Below are 21327 nucleotides of genomic sequence, written 5' to 3' on the forward strand. Positions count from 1 at the left end.
TGTGTTTGAGAAACAACAAGGAAGCTGGTGTGTCCAGAGCAGAGGACATGAGGTGGAAAAAACAGAGAGGTCAGAGTGGCAAAGATGGAGGCAGATGGACATGGTCTTGGGGACTGTTACTGAAGGACTCTGGCTTTCACCCTAAGATCATCCAGTCACTGGAGGATGCTGAGCTGAGCCATGGCCCGGTCTGACTTACCCTTTAACAGTATCATGTGGCTGCTCTGTTGAGATCTGACTGAAAGTGTGCACGGGTGGATCCAGTGAAACCATGTGGGAGTGTCTTACAATGACTGCCTGAACCAAGATGGAAGCTGCAAGGGGGGTGGTGAGAAGTTGGAGGTTTCTGGCTACATTTTGAAGGTAGAGCGGACATGAGTTTGGGGTGGGTTAAATGTGAGTTGTGAGAGAAAGAGAGGAGTCCAGAGGGATTGAAGTTTTGGCCTGAGCAGCTGGAAGGATAAAGCAGTCATTAACTGAGATGGGGAAGAATGTGCAAAGTGGTAGCTTTGGGAGAGAGAAACATCAGGTGCTCAGTTGTGGAAATGTTAAGTCTGAGAAGCAAAGTAGATATTCAGAAAGGGTATCAAGTAGGCAGCTGGGTATGGGAGACCAGAGTTCACTGGAGAGGTGCAGGTGGATTAAATCTGGGGGTCATTAGCGTGATGTTACTTCAAGCCATGGCGCCCAATGAGATAACCTACAGAGTGAGCACAGGTAGAAAGAGTGGAGAGGTAGGGAGGAAGCCCCATAGGAGACTCCGCAGAAAGAGTTCAGAGAGGCAGAAGGGTATCTGGGCAAGGGCAGCTATTGGAAGCTGATGAAGGAGTCTCAAGATGGCTAACTGCAGTTGACTGTGAAAAGGTGACATAAGAATTATGACCAGGAGTGCTTTGTTCAACACTAACTCCACTGGGAAATAGGGGGTTCACTATGGCCTTATTAAAGATTTAATTCAAAGGGCTTGATACTCTTTGCCAGGCCTTCCTGATCTTTCTCACTGGGTTTTCGTAAAGTTGTGTAGTCAAATAAGAGGATCAGTTTTAAAGGCTGCTTCTCATTTTTGCAACCAAACCAATCATGCTACTGAATAATCAATGGGTTACAGAAGAAATCAAAAGAGAAGTGAAAATATACCTCAAGACAAACGACAATTGAAATACCATGTACCAACATCTATTCTCAAGTAGATGCGATTTTTGATTAACATTATCTAAAAGCTACCAAATGAAAGTAAGACTAAACTCTTTACTTGTACAGGGCTCAATGGTCAAGTTGAAAGCAACAGAATCAGCATATTTTAAGAAATGATTCCAGAGGCGCCTGGGTGGCTCAGTCAGTTAAGCATCTGCCTTTGGCTCAGGTCATGATCCCAGGGTCCTGGGACTGAGTCCCTCATCAGGCTCCCTGCTCAGCAGGGAGTCTGCTTCTCCCTCTCCCTCCTGCTTGTGCACTTTCTTTCTCTCTCTCTCAAATAAATAAAATCTAAAAAAAAAATGATTCCATCATCTTGTATGGTAGAAAAAACTTGAAAGTTTGAGTAAAATGACTTGTGTTTGAGCCCTGGATTCATTCCTTCCCAGGTATGGAAGTTTAGATAAAATATTTAACTTTTCTGAGCCTCAGTTTCTGATGTGTAAACTAGGATGATGATAGCTATCTCACAAGATTCTTGCAAAGATCAAATAAGATGTCACACAGGACAAATGATTAGTAATGAGTAAAGCTTACATAGATATTATTGATTATAAATTGGTCCACATACATGCTTTCACAGGACTTTCCCAACCCTATGGAGAGGGCAGACCTGAGTATTATTATTATTCTTCTCACTTTAAAGAAGGTAAAACCGAGGTTCTGGGTTATTAGGGACTTGCTCAAAGTCCTAATGACCCTTTGTGCTGGAGTTGAGACCAGAAACAAAGTTTTTCTCTCTGATCTGGGGCTCTGTCCACTGTCAAGGTGTCCACATGGGCACCGCATAACATGGGAATTAGTGGGGTGAGGAGGCGCCTCTGCCCTGGGCCAGAGTTTCTAAATCTGACTCCTTCCACCTGGTGGTGTGAATGATGCGGGTGTGAGAACACTATTCAGGGAGATACACCCTGGGCATCCTAGAGCTCCTTCCCCTTGACCTTCATCTTTCCCTTGTAGTTACCCTTAAGTTTCGAACAAGTTCCTAAGAGCCATTGGAATATTCACTGCTCTGAGGGCTGGAGCACTTACTGCCCTTGGAGCATCTTTAAAGAACACCTCTGAAGGTGTCCCCAGAATTAGAATATTTTAGAGCTGGAAGAAACTGCAGGTGCCATTTGGACAAGCCTGTATTTTATGGAGGAGGAAGATTCATTCTGGAACTATTGAGATCTAGGGGCAGGGCTCTTGGGTAATGTCAGAGACCACGCTAGCTCCAGGCAGCGCACGTTCTTTCCACTACCCCACGCTGTCGTTCACAGTGTGGTTGTGGCGTGGCATGCTGTGGCACCTTAAATCAAAATTCCAAAGGGATTCTCAATTAGTTAGTTGAGTAAAATGAATTTAACTCCACCTATTATAGCATTAGAAAGAGCTTAAGCCACTTAATAAATGGTAGCTAGAGTCACCTCTTAATGGATAATCATGTTTTCTCATTTGCAGTTTAAGTGCTAGAAGACAGAGTGACTTTAAAACTGCTCATGAGAGGACCCAATTATCTGATAAGCAATTCCAAAGACCATATACACAAATGCAGAAACATACCTCTTTATGAATGGTGTCTGACAAGGAAAGAGATATTTGTGGCACAGGAGTTCTGGAAAATGTAATTATTTATCCTTTCACAATTAATGAAAGAAATGGAAAATGAAGCTTTCATTTCAAATCCTTTTTATCTGGATGAAACTTTAATTTTACATAATTAAACTGACTTCACAGTTCAGTGTGTTAAAATATGCAATTAAGCAGCATATCAAGGTGAAATGCCTCTTGTTGTTGGCTCATTGAGAAATCATGCTGCTGAGCTCCCAAGAAGAATGAACACCTGCCTGCCTGCTCTTGTCCCCAGAGCCAGGGACAGCACACAGCCTGCAGGGCTGGTTTCCCAAATACACAGTCGAATTCTCTCACACGTGCCAACTCCTGTGTAAGTTAGTTGGATATTTAAATAGTTTTCACTTCTCTTTGTTTTTCAGTGGGGTTTTTGTTGCCTTTTTTTTTGCGTGACAAAATATTGTGGGACTTTGAGGATGCAACATAGATGATTAACTTTATCTCTTGCAGAAGTTCCTTCTGAGACAACCCTTGCATCTTCAAAGTTGCTGCCTGGAAAATGCTTAAGAAATGTTGCAGGCGGTGTTGAAGGGAGATGCTCTAATGGGATTGGGGGGAGTTCCCTGGAAATTTATCTTAACAGGCCATGGTCTGTCCAGGTAGAGAGCTCACCTGTGTACCTTTCCCTTGTGTTCCCTTTGAATCGTACCTTTGTCATGGTTAATTTATGGCTCAGTAGTATCCTATATTCCCTTAAGGAATCTGTGAATGGAGTACAGCTCAACAATTAGAATGGCGTTCCCTTCCCTGTTTCAATATAGTCTAGGATTTACGTAACAGTGATTCTTGTTTTATCCATTGGGGAGGGTGTTAGGCAGGACTCATGGATCTAAGCAGTATCCTTACTGTAGTGACACATGGCAAACCTGAGCCCATTTGGTGGCTTTTCCAGATACACAGAGAAGCGTGTTGCTAGATTAATTATAAAAGCTACAAAAAGAAGATATGATCCTATCATGAGATTCCTCAGGACAAACCTCTTTGAATTGGGGGCATACGCTCCACTTGTAGGTTTATTCTCTCTATAATGCTCCTGCTATTTATTATAGGATGACTGGCAGACCATAAAACTAGAAGAAGATTGTTAAAGGTATTATAGTTTGTGTAGTAATATAATGTATATCAGAACATATGAATGTTTTACTCTTTTGAGCCAAGACTGGAGATATTGTATTGTCTGTTTCTAGGGTACCACTAGCCTCATGGGATTAGTAAATTCTGCTAAAATTCTGTGAGCTAGATTGGCCTCTATCTCATTGCATTGCTCTGACATCCAAAGGAGGCCTTGGCTATCAAGGGACAGAAAAAGAATAGTGAAAAAAATAGTTTTAATAAGTGAAAATTGATATCGATGTATCCATACAAATTGTAAAAGTACCTATTTAAATATAATCAATTTCATATTTACAAGTTATCACCACTTATCAGATGTCTCCTCCCTTAGGATTTATAGAAAGTAACAGTGATGGTAGTTTTGGTTATTGCACGCACTTGAAAGCAATTAAACTACTGTTTAAACTGTTCATACACAAACCTACAAAATCACTGACTGGTCCTCTCCCAAACAATCCAACTTTGGAAGTTTCAACAATGAACCAAGTGTATAAATAATACCAAACAATAAAAGCTATTTTGTAGAGCTACTACAAGTCTTGTACCATTTCTCAGAAACATGTAGGTTTGATTAAATTTTCTGGTCTGATTTTATACAGACCCTATCGGAGGAGGATCTGAAAGGTTTACACAATAGAGCTGCTGATACATTCTCAGAATTCAGAGGAAAGAATTTCGATTGTGAAATAAGAATGTGGTAAGATGGAAATGTTCCTCAGCATGGCCTGATGCTCTCTGTTATTTCACTGGACCCGATTTGATGACAGATGAACTGCTACTGGTTTGGGTCCTTCAGAACCAAAAGGAAGAAACTGTGGACTCACGCAAGTGTGATACAAACAAAGACTATGAACACAGAAAAATCATGCACAGATAGTCCCCAGACCTTACACTGGCCTCTTTTTAAAAAAATTTTGAGAGAGACAGAAAGAGTGGGGGAGGAGCAGAGCGAGAGGGACAAACAAACTCCTTGCTGAGCGTGGAGTCTGATGTGGGGCTTGATCTCATGACACTGCGATCATGACCTTAGCCGAAATCAAGAGTTGGACACAACAGGCTGAGCCACCCAGGCCCCTATACTGGCTTCTTTTCACTTTCTTTCCCATCAACACTTTTCCCAAGGTGTTGGAGTGGAAAATGCTTTTTAAAATGAAAACCTCAACTGAAGAGATCAGATATCAACATGTAACTGAATCCAGTGGAAGAAAAGACCCACTTTGAAAACTGTTGAGGGTTATCCTCTAATCCTAGCCATTTCTTTCTGAAGCATGAATTCAGAATTGTTGTCACTCATATACGTGGATAGAAGTTAGAATTCTCAATTGCCAAGTAAAAAAATCTTCCTGGTTTTGTTATTTTTTAAAAATTTTTCTTGGGGCGCCTGGGTGGCTCAGTCGTTAAGCCGCTGCCTTCGGCTCAGGTCATGATCCCAGAGTCCTGGGATCGAGTCCCACATCGGGCTCCCTGCTCAGCAGGAAGCCTGCTTCTCCCTCTCCCACTCCCCCTGCTTGTGTTCCTGCTCTCGCTGTCTCTGTCAAATAAATAAAAAAAACTTTAAAAAAAAAAATAAATAAAAATTTTTCTGAACTTCCTTATTTGGGGTCAAAGGATGTCTGGAAAGTTAAACGTTCTTAGTATAACTTTAAATTGTACAGTGAATAAATAGCACTCCAGTCCATTATTAGATGGTGGTAGAAATCAACCATCTGCAGAACCAAGTGGTGTGTTCTTGAATTCATTCTTTAGGGAAAAGTAATTTATTCTAATATTGAGCTATTCTTATTAACTTTGAAGTGAAGCTAACTGGACAGAAACCCGTATACATCCACCAGATTACAAAGACTGGACTAGGGCTCCAAATGAATGAGCGCAGGCGGCACTTTAAATCTGTAACAGGCTTTATAAAGCATAATGATTATCTTTGTATCATCTTTTTTTTTAATCTAGAAAGTACAACTATGAGAAGGAAGTAATTATGTTTTTAGAAAGCATTACTCCCTTGTGAAAGATTTTTGTGTTTAGAATTTTTTTTAATTTTTTAAATTTATTTTGGAGGGAGAGAGAGAGAGAGAGAGAATATGAGGGTAGGAACAGAGGGGGGAGGGAGAGGGACAAGCAGACTCCATGCTGAGCGAGGAGCCTGACACGGGGCTTGATCCCACGACCCTGAGACCATGACCTGAGCCAAAACCAAGAGTCAGACGTTCAACCGACTGAGTCACCCAGCTGCCCCATGTTTAGAATATTTTTGATGGAACCAAGTAAACTAGTATGTATTGTGTCTACAAATCAGGACGAGAAAGAGCTCAAAGATGACCGTGCTTTCTTAGACCTCTTGATTTTCTCTCTTTATAGTTCATAGCTTACAAGCATCAACAGCGATGGTCTAAATATAAAGCTTGCTACACTATCATTACATGTGACCTTCCTGTAGATACTAACACATACTTCTATTTGGGGCCTGTTGAAGCAGTGAAGAGTTTTTGAAGTTAGCAACCACTTGAAGTAGTAAGCTAAATTTCATAATTCAAGGATGGATTTAGTTTGCAATTAGAAGTAAAAACTAGAAGCATCAGTCACTCAATTGAAGGTGCTGATGTAAGTCCAAAGTATTAAAGTTAAAAATAACAAAGACAAAACAGTGAAATAAATCTAAGCGTGCAACAGACAGAGACGGTAAAATTCTATCCCCAAACACTTGGTTTAAAAGTCTGGAAAGAGAATGGAGAGTCATCTTGAATAAGGACTTGCTACTTCTTATTGGCACTCTGTAATATTTACATATCACTCACTAGTCAATGTCCTGTTTTTTATTCTAGTTTGTGTCTCAGAAGGCATTTTCTTTTTGTAAATAGGAGAACTTTTCACCATCCAGATAACACATTTAAAATTCAGTTAATTAGGTAACTGTTGAAACCCCTAACTATTTAGGGCCAATATCGTGCCTTCTCTCTGAGAGGAGGAGTCTGATTTCAAATAAAATGATTGCGAACAGTTTAATAGAGACGTTTGTAGATGGTTTTATGAGATCCCCCAGGCATTTACTTCAACCTGGAAAACAGCAGAAATACATGGAGAGGATGTACTCTCTATTTAACCAACTAGACCAAAAAAAAAAAAAAAAAAAAGAAAAAAAGGCAAGCTGCATCATAGCCATTAACTTAGGGAGGGAAAAAGAAACTGGAAAAATGCATTTAAATAATAATGGACTCCGAGAACCTTAGAAAGGTAAAGTGTGAAAATCCCGTATTTCAACTGTGTAAATTTCTTGAGTTGAGTCTAGGGGAAAGTCTACGAACTAGATAGCATTGAAAGACGCAGCAAACTAGACCCACAACGGAAGCCCTGGACTTGACGTGCTTGAGGCATAGAGATAAGAGTTCCCCAAAGCAATCTTACCTTTGTTTTCTGCCTTCAGTTCTTCGGCCATCAAGCTGTCTTGTCGGTTACCAAGCACAAATGCCAGAAATGAGAGGATCAGGGCATCCAAAATCCCAATAATAGCCAGGATGTACGCCCAGCGAACTGAACAAGCCCCAAGAGTGTACTTGTCTGTCTTTTCTCCACACATCCGTTTTACTTCATCTGAATCCCAGCCATCAGGGAAAATCATACAGCCAAGCACAAGGCAGGCAGCTGAGAAAGAGAGAGAGAGAGAAAAAAAAAGGAAAAAACAAAGTAGTTAACATAAATGTTATTTTATTTTTTTATTTTTTTATTTTTTTATTTTTTTTTTATTTTTTTTTAAAGATTTTATTTATTTATTTGAGAGAGAGAGAATGAGAGACAGAGAGCATGAGAGGGAGGAGGGTCAGAGGGAGAAGCAGACTCCCTGCCGAGCAGGGAGCCTGATGCGGGACTCGATCCCGGGACTCCAGGATCATGACCTGAGCCGAAGGCAGTCGCTTAACCAACTGAGCCACCCAGGCGTCCCCATAAATGTTATTTTAATAAATACTGCTACTGTGTGTCAAATCATTGCTTCAAATTCTTGATTTTTTTTTTATTTTAAAGATTTTTATTTATTTATTCATGAGAGAGAGAGAGAGAGAGAGGCAGAGGGAGAAGCAGGCTCCCAAGGAACAGAGAGCCCGATGCGGGACTCGATCCCAGGACCCCGGGATCATGACCTGAGCCGAAGGCAGACGCTCAACCATCTGAGCCACCCAGGCGCCCAAATTCTTGATTTTTTTAAAAAAGATTTTATTTATTTGAGAGTGAGCATGAGAGAGAGCAAGAGCAGGGGGGAGGGCAGAGGGAGAGGGAGAAGCAGACTCCCCACTGAGCAGGGCGCCTGACTCAACTCCATCCCAGGACCCTGAGATCATGACTTGAGCTGAAGGCAGATGCTTAACCCACTGAGCCACCCAGGTGCCCCTCAAATTCTTGATTTAAAGAACAGCAAATTTTATCACTCTCCTACCCTGAATATTTGTGGGTGTTCCCCCCACTCTGCCGGTTTACTTAAAAGCAGCCTAGCCCTGCAGCTCTGGGAGCACTCTTTATCGTGAGCCTGAGCATTCTGAGAGAGGTTAAGGTATGTTGATCTATAAGAAAATACTAAAAAAATTGAATTTTGGTGTGCATTTGTGAGAAGGCTTCCATTGCAAATAAACCAAAGGAATCATAACACACTGCAGAATGACAATTCAAAACTGGCTTTGAAGAGCTCCACAGCAGCCAGCTGAGGAATTAGGATAACATGGAAAATACCCAGTGTAGACGGACTTTGAGTCATAGTAAAAAATAACTTCATATTGGAACCTCCTTACACACACACACACACACACACACACACTGAAAAGTTTTTTGAATCTATACTTAGCAGATGCAATACACCCTGATATTTTCTTTTCTAATCTCTGTTCTATTTCATTTTTAGAAGGCTGAAAAAAACCGCAACATGTTGTGGTACCAGAATTTTTAATGGAAATTCAGGAATTTAAGCAGAATACTTATATTCCATCTCCCAAATATCACTATGGGAATCCTATGAACACTTTCTATAGAATATGTCACTTTGCAGATTACGGAAGATAAGTGGTCATTTGTTGCCACTCTATATTTAATTATTTAGGGATAAATGAAGATAGCTTTAGGTTATGGAGGGCTTTCTGAACAGGTGTGTTCATTAATTCACTAATTCATTGGTTCATTCACTAATTCAACAGCTACATATTGATGATCTCCTATGGAGTGCCAGACACTGTTCTTGGTGCTAGAGATACAGCAATCAAGAAAAGAGACATGGCTCATACTATGTTTTAGCAGGGAAAGAGGCAAAAAAAAAAAAAAAAAAAAATGAGTAACATGCAAATAAAATAGTTGGAAGTTGAAGTCCTAGGTAGGAAAGAAACAAAGGGCTTGGATAAAGAATAACAGTAAGGCCTCTTGAGGGGGTGACATTTAAGCGAAGGCCAGAAACAGACAAGGCACTAGACCTATGAAATTGATGAGAAAGATGTTCCAGGCAATAGCATGTGCAAAGGCCCTGGGGTTGGAGAGAGGCCTGGGGTGTTCGAGGAGCGACCAGGAGATCAGTAATGGGATGGAGAAGGTGATCATGTTGAGGTTGCAAGGGAGGCAGGGGCTATGCCTCAAGGCAGGTTCTGGTTCCAGGGCATGCCACTTAAGACGACTCTGACGCCACAACCAATGTACAGTTGTGTGATGGTCAGGGCCAAACAATTCCTGAAGCTGGCAAGCTGCTACCTCTTGAACAAGCCAGCAGTGGACACCTGATTTCCTATTTTTTACAGGAGCATGACTCCACAGGCAGGTGTGGAGGACGCAGAGACCAAGAGGGAAGACTGCCCGGGAGAACTTGGATTTAGTGTCTCATGTTATATTACAGAACAGTACGTGTGCAGGATCTCTGCATAAGTAGGTGTCATGGACACTTCCCTAGTTTATGCCTCATTAGGTCTCAAAAGGAACCCTAACTTCCCTCTGCCTTCAGTTCAGCTCACTCTAATCCAGATCACATATGATTGCTGAGACCATCATGTTCCAAACCTTCGGTGGCTTCCCCCTCACCCCTCACTGGTACTGAAGAACATGCAGACATCTTAGGCTCCATGATCTAGCCCCCACTTACTTTCCCAGCTCCCCTCCCCTTTAGACTCTCCATTTCACTTGGGTTGAGCCACACCTGACTCCCTGTCTACGCACCAAGTTTGGGGATCATTCTCTTTTTCTCTTCTGTCTCCAGTGTTTGCCACCATCGTGCCTAAATAGTCCACTCCTAAATAGCTTTCAACGCTCAAGTCAAATGCAACACCCTGCACAAAGTAAGCCATCTCGAATTCTTCCTGACCTACAGTATTGCCCTTCTCAGAACCCCTGTAGCCGCTGACTGTACCTACTCAGAGTCCTTGTAGCTTTTTACATTTGTTACTTATTTAGTAGTATTTCAATTAACAGACTGTAAACTTTCTGAGGAAGGAAACTTTGGTAAGCTGCCGTACTCCTAGCACCTAAAACAGTGCCTTGTAGATAGCTGGCACTAAAATACTTTTGAATGGGAAAGTAAAACAAATGAGTAAATGAATTAAAACACCTAGACAGTATACTCCAATATATAGTTTATAGAAGTCAATATTACAACTACCCAAGGTCACAAATCTAGTTGAAGATTCATCTTTAAAAGGGGACATTCAACAGAGATAATTTTGTTATGATCAGACAATAGATTACAAGTACTCAGGAGAACAATTAGAAAAATGTTGATGGGGATGCCTGGGTGGCTCGGTAGGTTAAGTGTCTGCCTTTGGCTCAGGTCATGGTCCCAGGGTCCCGGGATTGAATCCCACATCAGGCTCCTTCCTCTGCCTGCTCCCCCTCCTTGTGCTTGCATGCATGTGCTCTCCCTCTCTCTGTGACAAAATCTTTAAAAAAAGAAAAAAAAGAAAAAAGTTGATGATTTCAAAATATTTCAAATTCCCACTCCTTCTGTTATCTCCTAGCACTCAATACCAACATGCTCTCCAAGGTCTTTCTAGCAATGATGATCTGTGTATTAAAAAAAAAAAAATGTAGTTTCCATGAGCAAAAATTAACTTTATTTGGGAAGACACACAAGATGCTTGAATCCAAACCACAGTTGAGAAAAATCTCCTCTAAAAATACTATGTTACTTGGAAGATTTTAAAAATATTCTAAATGTTTTTTACACATTAAATAATGTTTATGTATGAGAAAATTACTTTCTGATGCAGAAAGAATGAAAACCAAGTATTTTTCCTTTATGAATGGGAATCACTTGGAGAATGACACTTTTTTTTTTTTTTAAGATTTTATTTATTTATTTGAGAGAGAGAATGAGATAGAGAGAGAGCATGAGAGGGGGGAGGGTCAGAGGGAGAAGCAGACTCCCTGCTGAGCAGGGAGCCCGATGCGGGACTCGATCCTGGGACTCCAGGATCATGACCTGAGCCGAAGGCAGTCGCTTAACCAACTGAGCCACCCAGGCGCCCGAGAATGACACTCTTATATTACTTATAGCTCTAGCAAAACTTAATAGAAATCACCAAGTAACACAGGTTTGGGCAGGTTATTGGACATTGCAGGACAGCTTCACTGGAACAGGATATTTGTGGAATGGTGACATCAATAAAGACATCTTTTCTCAAGGTCTTTCTACACTGAGGGTAGATTATCTTAAAAGGTCCATTTCTAGAAATTCTGAGTTACAGATCAGGATAAAAACAGAGGCAGAATTAATAATCTGAAACTAAAACCACAGGAGAATAAGAGTGGTTCTATCATTGCTCCCTATCTTCAAAGGATAGGATTTCCTTAATCAAATTTTACAAGATGAATCTGAGGAGATAGAGGATAGGCAATTGTGCTTCATTTTATGCAATGGGTATTTGGCTCAAAGTTACAAAAATTTGGCTCAAATTTTTGAAATGGAATTCTTATTTTCGATAGGCTGAGGGAGTAGCTGTTCAGAGAAATCTGAGGATAAAACCTGGGCTGACAGCGTCGGGCTCTGGCCTCCTGGGGAAAATGTTTAGGTCTCCCCCCAGTAAGTGTACTCCACACCAGGTGTCCGGTAGGCCACAGGGCACTGGAATGTCTTGGATGCCCCACTCACTTCTTGTTGGCCTTCTTTTTAAAGTGAAACATTTGGTCTTCTTCTAATGTATCTGTTCTGAAAATCTGGATGGTCGTATTATAGAATAAAAATTAAGCTCAATTGCATTTAAAAGCTTTTAAAGCTTTGTAAGTGAAATCTGTGACTAAAATCCAATCTTTAAAAAAGATTTTATTTATTCATTTGTTTGAGAGAGAGAGAGCGCGAGCGAGAGTGCACGCATGTGAGCAAGCACGAATGGAGGGGAGGAGTAGAGGGAGAAGGACAAGTAAACTCTGCATTGAGTGCAGAGCCTGATGCAGGGCCAGATCCCAGGACTGTGAGATCATGACCTGAGCTGAAACCAAAAGTCAGATGCTTAAGTGACTGAGCCACCCAGGTGCCCCCAAATCCAATTTTTAAATAAATAAATCCTATCCTTTTGAAAGCTGTGCTTCCACATGGCCATTACATAACAAAAATTTTAGTTTCTGACAATGTATTACCAAAATATACATTTTCTTCTCCCCTTATCCAAACTTCCCCTACTTGGCTATTTTATTTTTGAAATGCGAAGTCCCCCAAAAGTTATAGTGTATTTAAGATTATTTGAAGCCATTAAAATAGTTTAGGCCCTGTTAGTTTCTTTGGCAAGGTATTACTATGTTCCACATTAATGCTTGAGTGCTATAATAAATTCTGTTTTCTGGCATTCTATCAGCCAGAACCTTATTAACCTGCACAATGTGCCAGTGGAAACCAACAGCTGTTCCTAATCCTAAGCAGTACCTGCAAGATCCTAGGCTAATGTCTCAATGAAAAATTAAATAATATTCCTCTTGGTTTTATAATTATTTCTAATGCTTTACAAATTGATCATCCTAGAAGATGTAGCAGCATCACTCTATTAAACATTAGAATACACAAGGCACCGGGACATTTGATTAATTTGGACATGCTATTTCCTGACCATGAGGAATACATGGAGAATTAGTTCCAACTGGACTATTATCCCCAAATGGGTTTCTTATTAGAATGTCACCTAGGAAATGACTAACTTACTTGGAGCGATAGATTCTTTCATTTCAGCAGCAGGTTTTCTGGAAGTATATCAGAGAACATTTCTGAATGTTAGAGCTCACAAGCTGGAGGTGAGTAGAGAACAATGATGGAAAGAAACCCGTGTCCTTACTGTAAGCTGTCATGACATCTAACTTAGAACACATAATAAAGATGTCCTTGTGAGGACAGTACTGTTGATGTCAAGTTTAAGCGTATGCCAAATGGTTAGGAAGCATTCACATTCTAAAAGAACCCTCTCTCGGAAGGCTGGTGATGCCCACAGTGGGTTCTTCTGAAACCCTACACAAACAACTAGAAACTCCCTAGAGCCGCTAACTGCTCTGTCCGTTTTCTGGCCAAAGAGCCAAATGTAAGCTCTGTGAAGGAAACGTCCTTAGAAAAATCCACCAGGGTTTTTAATTGGGTCTTTCTCCAAAGGAAAACCTAGCAAGATGAGAAAAGCAAGGGGGTGGGTGGGGGAGGGCTATGATGGGTCACGTGGGCATGCCGACGCCGCTGGTCCAACTCTCCTAATCAGGACTTTGAACCTGAGAATGGCTTATTTTTGGGACAGGAAGAAGTCTAAATTCATTCTTTAAAAAGTCTATGCACTGTTGCACAAAAAGCATGATAAATTGCCTCATGTTGCTGAAGCAGTCACGGGGAACGCGGTGGAAAAACGAGCCTGCATTCATTTAACTCCATCAATGACTCCGGCACGCGCTCATCGAAGTAACTGACACCAGCAGAGCCGCCACGCGACGCGAGGGAACTTTCCTGTGATTGTCACTCCGCACACCTGGGGAAGGAGAGGCGCCCCTTCCCACCGCTCCTTCGTTAGCCAACAAGCCCGAGCCACGGTATTTATACATCTGGGGAAGGTATCATGTTTACACCTCAGTTTACCTCTGCGTAACTGCGTTGCTAGGTAACCCAGGACACGGAATACTGTGGGTGAGAGTCCGGCGGAGAAAACAAACGGGCTCCTGATAAATTTTGGTCTTAAACCCAGTATAATTTTAGGAGCATTTACCTTGAGGTCATAGCACAAAAGATACCACATCCCTTAGAAAGCGGGGGAAGAAAAAGCGTGAATAAACACTGGGCTCTCCGAAGAGAAGAGTCAGACAGGGGTGTGTGATGATGATAAAAGCTCCTCCACGCTGCCTAGATGCTCAGCCCTAATTGCCCGGGGAAAGAGCCATGCATCTCTCTGTACCTCGCGCTGAGTCAGCCGCGCGCCCCCAGCATCGCTGAAAGGGCTAATCAGGCATCTGCCCACACCTGCACTTAGGAGCTACATAGTGGAGAAAAAGCTTTTCCAGAAGAGGATGCCAGACAAGGGGAAAAACCATTAATGGTACAACATCACTTGCTAATTTACCCAAATTTTGAGGTTTAATAGCTAAGTGTAACACAAATCAGAATTTAGAACTTAAAAACACAATGCAGTTCTGATCTCTAGCATGTTCACTAGTCGGCTTTTGACATGTATCTTGGATCCAATCAAATTCCTTAAACTCTTGATAGTGACTTAGTTAAGAATAACACACATAATAGCTAATAATTATTAACGCTCACAAGTAGGGTACAGTGCACATCATCTCATTTAATTCTCAAAGCCAAGCGAACATGAGAGCACTTGTTCTTGGCTTTTCTAGTTTCCACAAAAAGGGATTTTTCCTAAAATACTCTTGGCCCCTTATCCCACACCTTATTCCTCTCCATGGAGATGGAGTGATTTCCGGGAGGAAAATCTGGGCATACCGGCCCAGCCCCCTCCTGACTTTACCTTAGGAGCTGTTTGCCTACACGAGGCCCGTGTCCCACTCCTCTGCACTGGGGATTTAACACAGGGCGGGCTTGCTTTTCCAGTGCTAAGAGTGGGAAGGTAAGTAGGCCTAATTCTGAGGGAGCAGCTTAGGAAGTCCTTTTGGCCGAGCGACCCAGGGCCATTTCTTCAACCTAGTCTTTCTCATAATAAAGGGGATATTTTGGGTTCCTGCTGCCAATTCTCTTTCTCAGTGGGTTCAGAGCTGAGGAGGGTCCCCCAGTCTGGGAGACTGGAAGTCTTTGATTAGAGAACTGGCATGGTTGGGTTGTGGTGAGCACCCTCTTCTGGGTTGCAGAAGACTGGCTTGTATCCTCACGGGGTGGAGAGAAAGCTAGCTCTCACTCTCTCCGCCCTTTCTTAGCCCCTTCTTATCCAGGCACTAATCATCTATGAGGGCTCCACGCCCACGACCTAATTACCTCCTAAAGGCCCCACCTCCTCATACCATCACACTGGGATTAGGGTTTCAACCTGAGTCTTGAGGAGACATAAAAATCCAGTCCATTGCAGAGGGGGGACAGAGGGTCTCTGAACCCCAACGTTATTTTCTGTTTTACATATGAGGAAGCTGAGGCACAGAACTTTCAAATACCTTGCCGAAGGTCACACAAAGCTCACAAATGGGACAGCCAGATTTGAATCAGACAGTCTAGTTTTGGAATCCATGCTTTTAACACCAACTATGCTATTACCCTTTCCTTATTAACGATAATAATGCATGTGAAATCACTTTAGAACATTGGTTTTAGTATTAAGAACACTTACAGAATCTTGGCATTGCTTAACATGGTGTTTATAATCAGACATTTATTCTTTGAGTACGAGAGCTACTACTAAAACGATACTTAGAAACTGTGAGCTTTTAAGCCCAGGGCCAGATGGCTTCCCAGGGGAATTCTACCAAACATTTCAAGAAGAATTAATACCTATCCTTCTGAAACTGTTCCAAAAAATAGAAATGGAAGGAAAACTTCCAAACTCATTTTATGAGGCCAGCATTACCTTGATCCCAAAACCAGACAAAGACCCCTTTAAAAAGGAGAATTACAGACCAATATCCCTGATGAACATGGATGCAAAAATTCTCACCAAAATACTAGCCAATAGGATCCAACAGTACATTAAAAGGATTATTCACCACGACCAAGTCGGATTTATCCCTGGGCTGCAAGGTTGGTTCAACATCCGCAAATCAATCAACGTGATACAATACATTAACAAAAGAAAAAACAAGAATCACATGATCCTCTCAATAGATGCAGAAAAAGCATTTGACAAAGTACAGCATCCTTTCTTGATCAAAACTCTTCAGAGTATAGGGATAGAGGGTACATACCTCAATATCATAAAAGCCATCTATGAAAAACCTACAGCGAATATCATTCTCAATGGGGAAAAACTGAGAGCTTTCCCCCTAAGGTCAGGAACGCGGCAGGGATGTCCACTATCACCACTGCTATTCAACATAGTATTGGAAGTCCTAGCCACAGCAATCAGACAACAAAAAGAAATCAAAGGCATCCAAATTGGCAAAGAAGAAGTCAAACTCTCACTCTTTGCGGATGATATGATACTTTATGTGGAAAATCCCAAAGACTCCACCCCAAAACTGCTAGAACTCATACAGGAATTCAGTCAAGTGGCAGGATATAAAATCAATGCACAGAAGTCAGTGGCATTCCTATACACCAACAACAAGTCAGAAGAAAGAGAAATTAAGGAGTCGATCCCATTTACAATTGCACCCAAAACCATAAGATACCTAGGAATAAATCTAACCAAAGAGGCAAAGGATCTGTACTCAGAAAACTATAAAATACTCATGAAAGAAATTGAGGAAGACACAAAGAAATGGAAAAACGTTCCATGCTCATGGATTGGAAGAACAAATATTGTGAAGATGTCAATCCTACCTAGAGCAATCTACACATTCAATGCAATCCCCATCAAAATACCATCCACTTTCTTCAAAGAAATGGAACAAATAATCCTAAAATTTGTATGGAACCAGAAAAGACCCCGCATAGCCAGAGGAATGTTGAAAAAGAAAAGCAAAGCCGGCGGCATCACAATTCCAGACTTCCAGCTCTACTACAAAGCTGTCATCATCAAGACAGTATGGTACTGGCACAAAAACAGACACATAGATCAATGGAACAGAATAGAGAGCCCAGAAATGGACCCTCAACTCTATGGTCAACTAATCTTCGACAAAGCAGGAAAGAATGTCCAATGGAAAAAAGACAGTCTCTTCAACAAATGGTGTTGGGAAAATTGGACAGCCACATGCAGAAGAATGAAACTGGACCATTTCCTTACACCACACACAAAAATAGACTCCAAATGGTTGAAAGACCTCAATGTGAGACAGGAGTCCATCAAAATCCTAAAGGAGAACACAGGCAGCAACCTCTTCGACCTCAGCCGCAGCAACTTCTTCCTAGAAACATCGCCAAAGGCAAGGGAAGCAAGGGCAAAAATGAACTCTTGGGACTTCATCAAGATAAAAAGCTTTTGCAAAGCAAAGGAAACAGTCAACAAAACCAAAAGACAACTGACAGAATGGGAGAAGATATTTGCAAATGACATATCAGATAAAGGGCTAGTATCCAAAATCTATAAAGAACTCATCAAACTCAACACCCAAAGAACAAAGAATCCAATCAAGAAATGGGCAGAAGACATGAACAGACATTTCTCCAAAGAAGACATCCAAATGGCCAACAGACACATGAAAAAGTGTTCAATATCGCTCGGCATCAGGGAAATCCAAATCAAAACCTCAATGAGATACCACCTCACACCAGTCAGAATGGCTAAAATTAACAAGTCAGGAAATGACAGATGTTGGCGGGGATGCGGAGAAAGGGGAACCCTCCTACACTGTTGGTGGGAATGCAAGCTGGTGCAGCCACTCTGGAAAACAGTATGGAGGTTCCTCAAAAAGTTGAAAATAGAGCTACCATATGATCCAGCAATTGCACTCCTGGGTATTTACCCCAAAGATACAAAAGTAGGGACCCGAAAGGCTACGTGCACCCCGATGTTTATAGCAGCAATGTCCACAATAGCCAAACTGTGGAAAGAGCCAAGATGTCCATCAACAGATGAATGGATAAAGAAGATGTGGTATATATATGCAATGGAATATTATGCAGCCATCAAAAGGAATAAGATCTTGCCATTTGCAACGACGTGGATGGAACTGGAGGGTATTATGCTGAGCGAAATAAGTCAAACAGAGAAAGACATGTATCATATGACCTCACTGATATGAGGAATTCTTAATCTCAGGAAACAAACTGAGGGTTGCTGGAGTGGGGGGTGGGGTGGGAGGGATGGGGTGACTGGGTGATGGACACTGGGGAGGTTATGTGTTCTGGTAAGCGCTGTGAATTGTGCAGGACTGTTGAATCTCAGATCTGTACCTCTAAAACAAATAATGCAATATATGTTAAGAAAGAAAAAAAGAAGAAGAAGAATGTAGCAGGAGGGGAAGAATGAAGGGGGGGAAATCGGAGGGGGAGAAGAACCATGAGAGACGATGGACTCTGAAAAACAAACTGGGGGTTCTAGAGGGGAGGGGGTTGGGAGGATGGGTTAGCCTGGTGATGGGTATTGAGGAGGGCACGTTCTGCATGGAGCACTGGGTGTTATGCACAAACAATGAATCATGGAACACTATATCTAAAACTAATGATGTAATGTATGGGGATTAACATAACAATAAAAAAAATTAAAAAAAAAAAAAAAGAAACTGTGAGCTTTTATATGCATAAATATTTCTTTTGTTTACACTACTATTTCACCTAATCAGTATTTCATCTTATATGTAATGCCAAGAGCATTTGACTAGTTATAAAGTCTACATGCGTCGAATGGGAATTAATGAGGTTTTACTACATAAATACATGTATATTTGGATTTATACACATTTCACAAGAAAATCCACCCTGAATTTTTGGCTTGATATTTTAAGTTGCCTATGTGTCAGCCAGACATTCTTATATGTTCTTATATTCCTTTTGAGATTATATGTATAAATATATATATGTCTATGAATACATATGTACCTTCTTAATTTATACATGGTTACTTGCATGTAACATAATACCTCCTTCGGGGAAAAATAAAGATAGAATCAACTATGTTCTACTGAAGTTTCTGAGTAACTTCTCTGGCTTGTAATAGACACATTGTTTTAATGGACACTTTCATAAACATAACTGAAGGTGCTGACAGGTCACGAACACGTCTGAAATTGTTTTTGTTTGTTTGTTTGCAGGAAAGCCCCTGACTCAGGCAACATTTTCATGTGCGAAAACCTACACTGCATTTCAGACATAGGGTCTGAAGAAAAGATTCTTCCTCTATGCAACCATATGAACAGAACCCTTTGTAGTACATGTATCACCATTCTCTCAGCAAAATCCGCTGGAGCCAGGATGACAAAGCGACCCAGATTAATAATTCCCCAGCCAGCAGTTTCCCACGTGGCTCGTTGTACCGCGGCTATTTTATCTGTGAAACAAGGAGGCCGGCGGAGATCACTGAATGCTACCTACTCTTTACCTTATATTACTCATAGTTAGGAATCAGTCTGTACTCACTGATGCTCCATGCATACACATATTATGGGAAATAACGAGCTTGGAGAAATGCTTCCCGAACTGACTCGTGTCTTCTTGAAAAGCAGGTGCAGAGCGGGTGGCACCCTGGCTCTCGCCTGCTTCACCACGGGACTCAGGGAAAGTCACTGTTGGCCGCCGTTGGACAAGGTCAGGGATCTCCGGCCAATCTGGTTACCAGGATTTCATTTCTCAGCACAAGGGGTCACTTGAGGAGCAAGGAAATTCCTTCTCAGTGAGGATGAGCTCTCCCAAGCCTGTGGGAGCCCCTGGAGGCAGAGTGCCCGTGTCTATACGCTTTCCTGAAAGGAAATTTGGCACCGGGGGCAAGCTTTTCTTTTCTATGGCTTGCTCTCTTTTATATGTTTATGTTTTTTTAAATTTTAGTACAGTCGACATACAATATTATATTAGTTTCAGGTGCACATAGTGATTTGACATTTATATACATTAGTAAATGCTCATCACGATAAGTGTAGTTACCATCTGTCACCATACACAGATATTACAATATTACTGACTATATTCCTCATACTGTATTTCATATCACCATGACTTACTTATTTCATAACTGAAAGTTTGTACCTCTTAATCCCCTTTGCCTATTTTGCCCATCCTCCCCCCCAACACTCTGGCAACCACCAATTTGTTCTCTGTATTTATGAGTCTCTTTGCTCACTTTTGATTTTATTCTCCTGAAGTAACATTTTAATGCTTTAGAAACTTCAAATGGCAAAAATGAATTATTCAAAGGAAACATGTGGAAAAACTAAATACTGCATGCCAAAAATGTCAGAAGCAGAACCAAGCTCAAGAAAGATGACCATCCTTTGTAAGCATGGATCTCACTTCCAAGGGGTGATCAGATGCACAGATTTTCACATTTCTAATAGACTCCCAGGCTGTGCTTTTTCAGAGTTTAAGCTGATTATCTATCTATCTATCTATCTATCTATCTATCATCTATCTATCTATCTATCTCTCAATCATCTACCTATCAATCTATTTATCTATCTGCCTACCTACCTACCTACTTACTTCCCGCCCTACCTTTCTTTATCTATATATCCCTCTACACCAGTCCTGGTCCTTACACAGTTAAAGAACAGTTGTATAAGCTATAGAGTGCTGTCATTCTCTTTGCAGAAAGGACTCATAATATCATTTAGGACAGACATGATCTAGACCAGGCACTTACTTTTCCACCACATCGAAAAGGGCAGAGCAGCATGATGGGGCTCTGGATAACAAAATCTACGAGCTGACGGTTCCTTACGTCTATTCTGCTTCTCTTCAGTGTCATTTCTGCCCTCCCATCCCCTCACCCCTTGAATGCTTAAGATGAAGGTTCTGTGGACTCAGAGGAACTGATTTATGACATTTAAACAATCAAAAATCTAAAGAAAAAGACAACTGTGGCAAATTGTTTAAATTCCCTTTTTTCCCCTTTTTATTTCTTATTCCCTTTTCCCAGCAGATTTTCCTTAAAATGTGTTTTTGGCCTTCCATTTTCTTTGCTGCTCCTTCAAAACAAATTATCCAGACTTTGGAAAATAAATAATTTGAGATATGTTAGGCTTGAACCGATCTATGGCAAGATCTTCTATAGAGAATGCTACAGCTTCCGAACAAGAAACTCCCCAGAGAAACTGAATTGGAATTGGCAGTAGGTATCAAAAAAAGTGTGGGACAAAAACCAGGTCAAGAGAGGGTAAAAGAAGTCAGCGTGTTAAATGTTCTGTCAAAAAATTTTCGCACATCTTTCAACTTCAAATTCTGAAAGCAGTAGCCAAAAGTTTATAGAT

The 21327-nt window shown here is 41.2% G+C and overlaps 1 protein-coding gene across 3 annotated transcripts in view; it reads right to left on the reverse strand.

Annotated features, from left to right (window-relative positions):
- LHFPL3 (LHFPL tetraspan subfamily member 3) overlaps positions 1-21327 on the reverse strand; it is a 569066-nt gene that overhangs the window by 154493 nt on the left and 393246 nt on the right. For all 3 annotated transcript variants that reach the window (XM_036067459.2, XM_036067461.2, XM_036067460.2), the window contains exon 2: positions 7321-7557. In XM_036067459.2, coding sequence (XP_035923352.1) covers positions 7321-7557 — 237 coding nt within the window. The remainder of the gene's footprint in view (positions 1-7320; positions 7558-21327) is intronic.

Source organism: Halichoerus grypus, chromosome 12 (genome assembly GCF_964656455.1).
Source record: "Halichoerus grypus chromosome 12, mHalGry1.hap1.1, whole genome shotgun sequence".
Taxonomy (NCBI): domain Eukaryota; kingdom Metazoa; phylum Chordata; class Mammalia; order Carnivora; family Phocidae; genus Halichoerus; species Halichoerus grypus.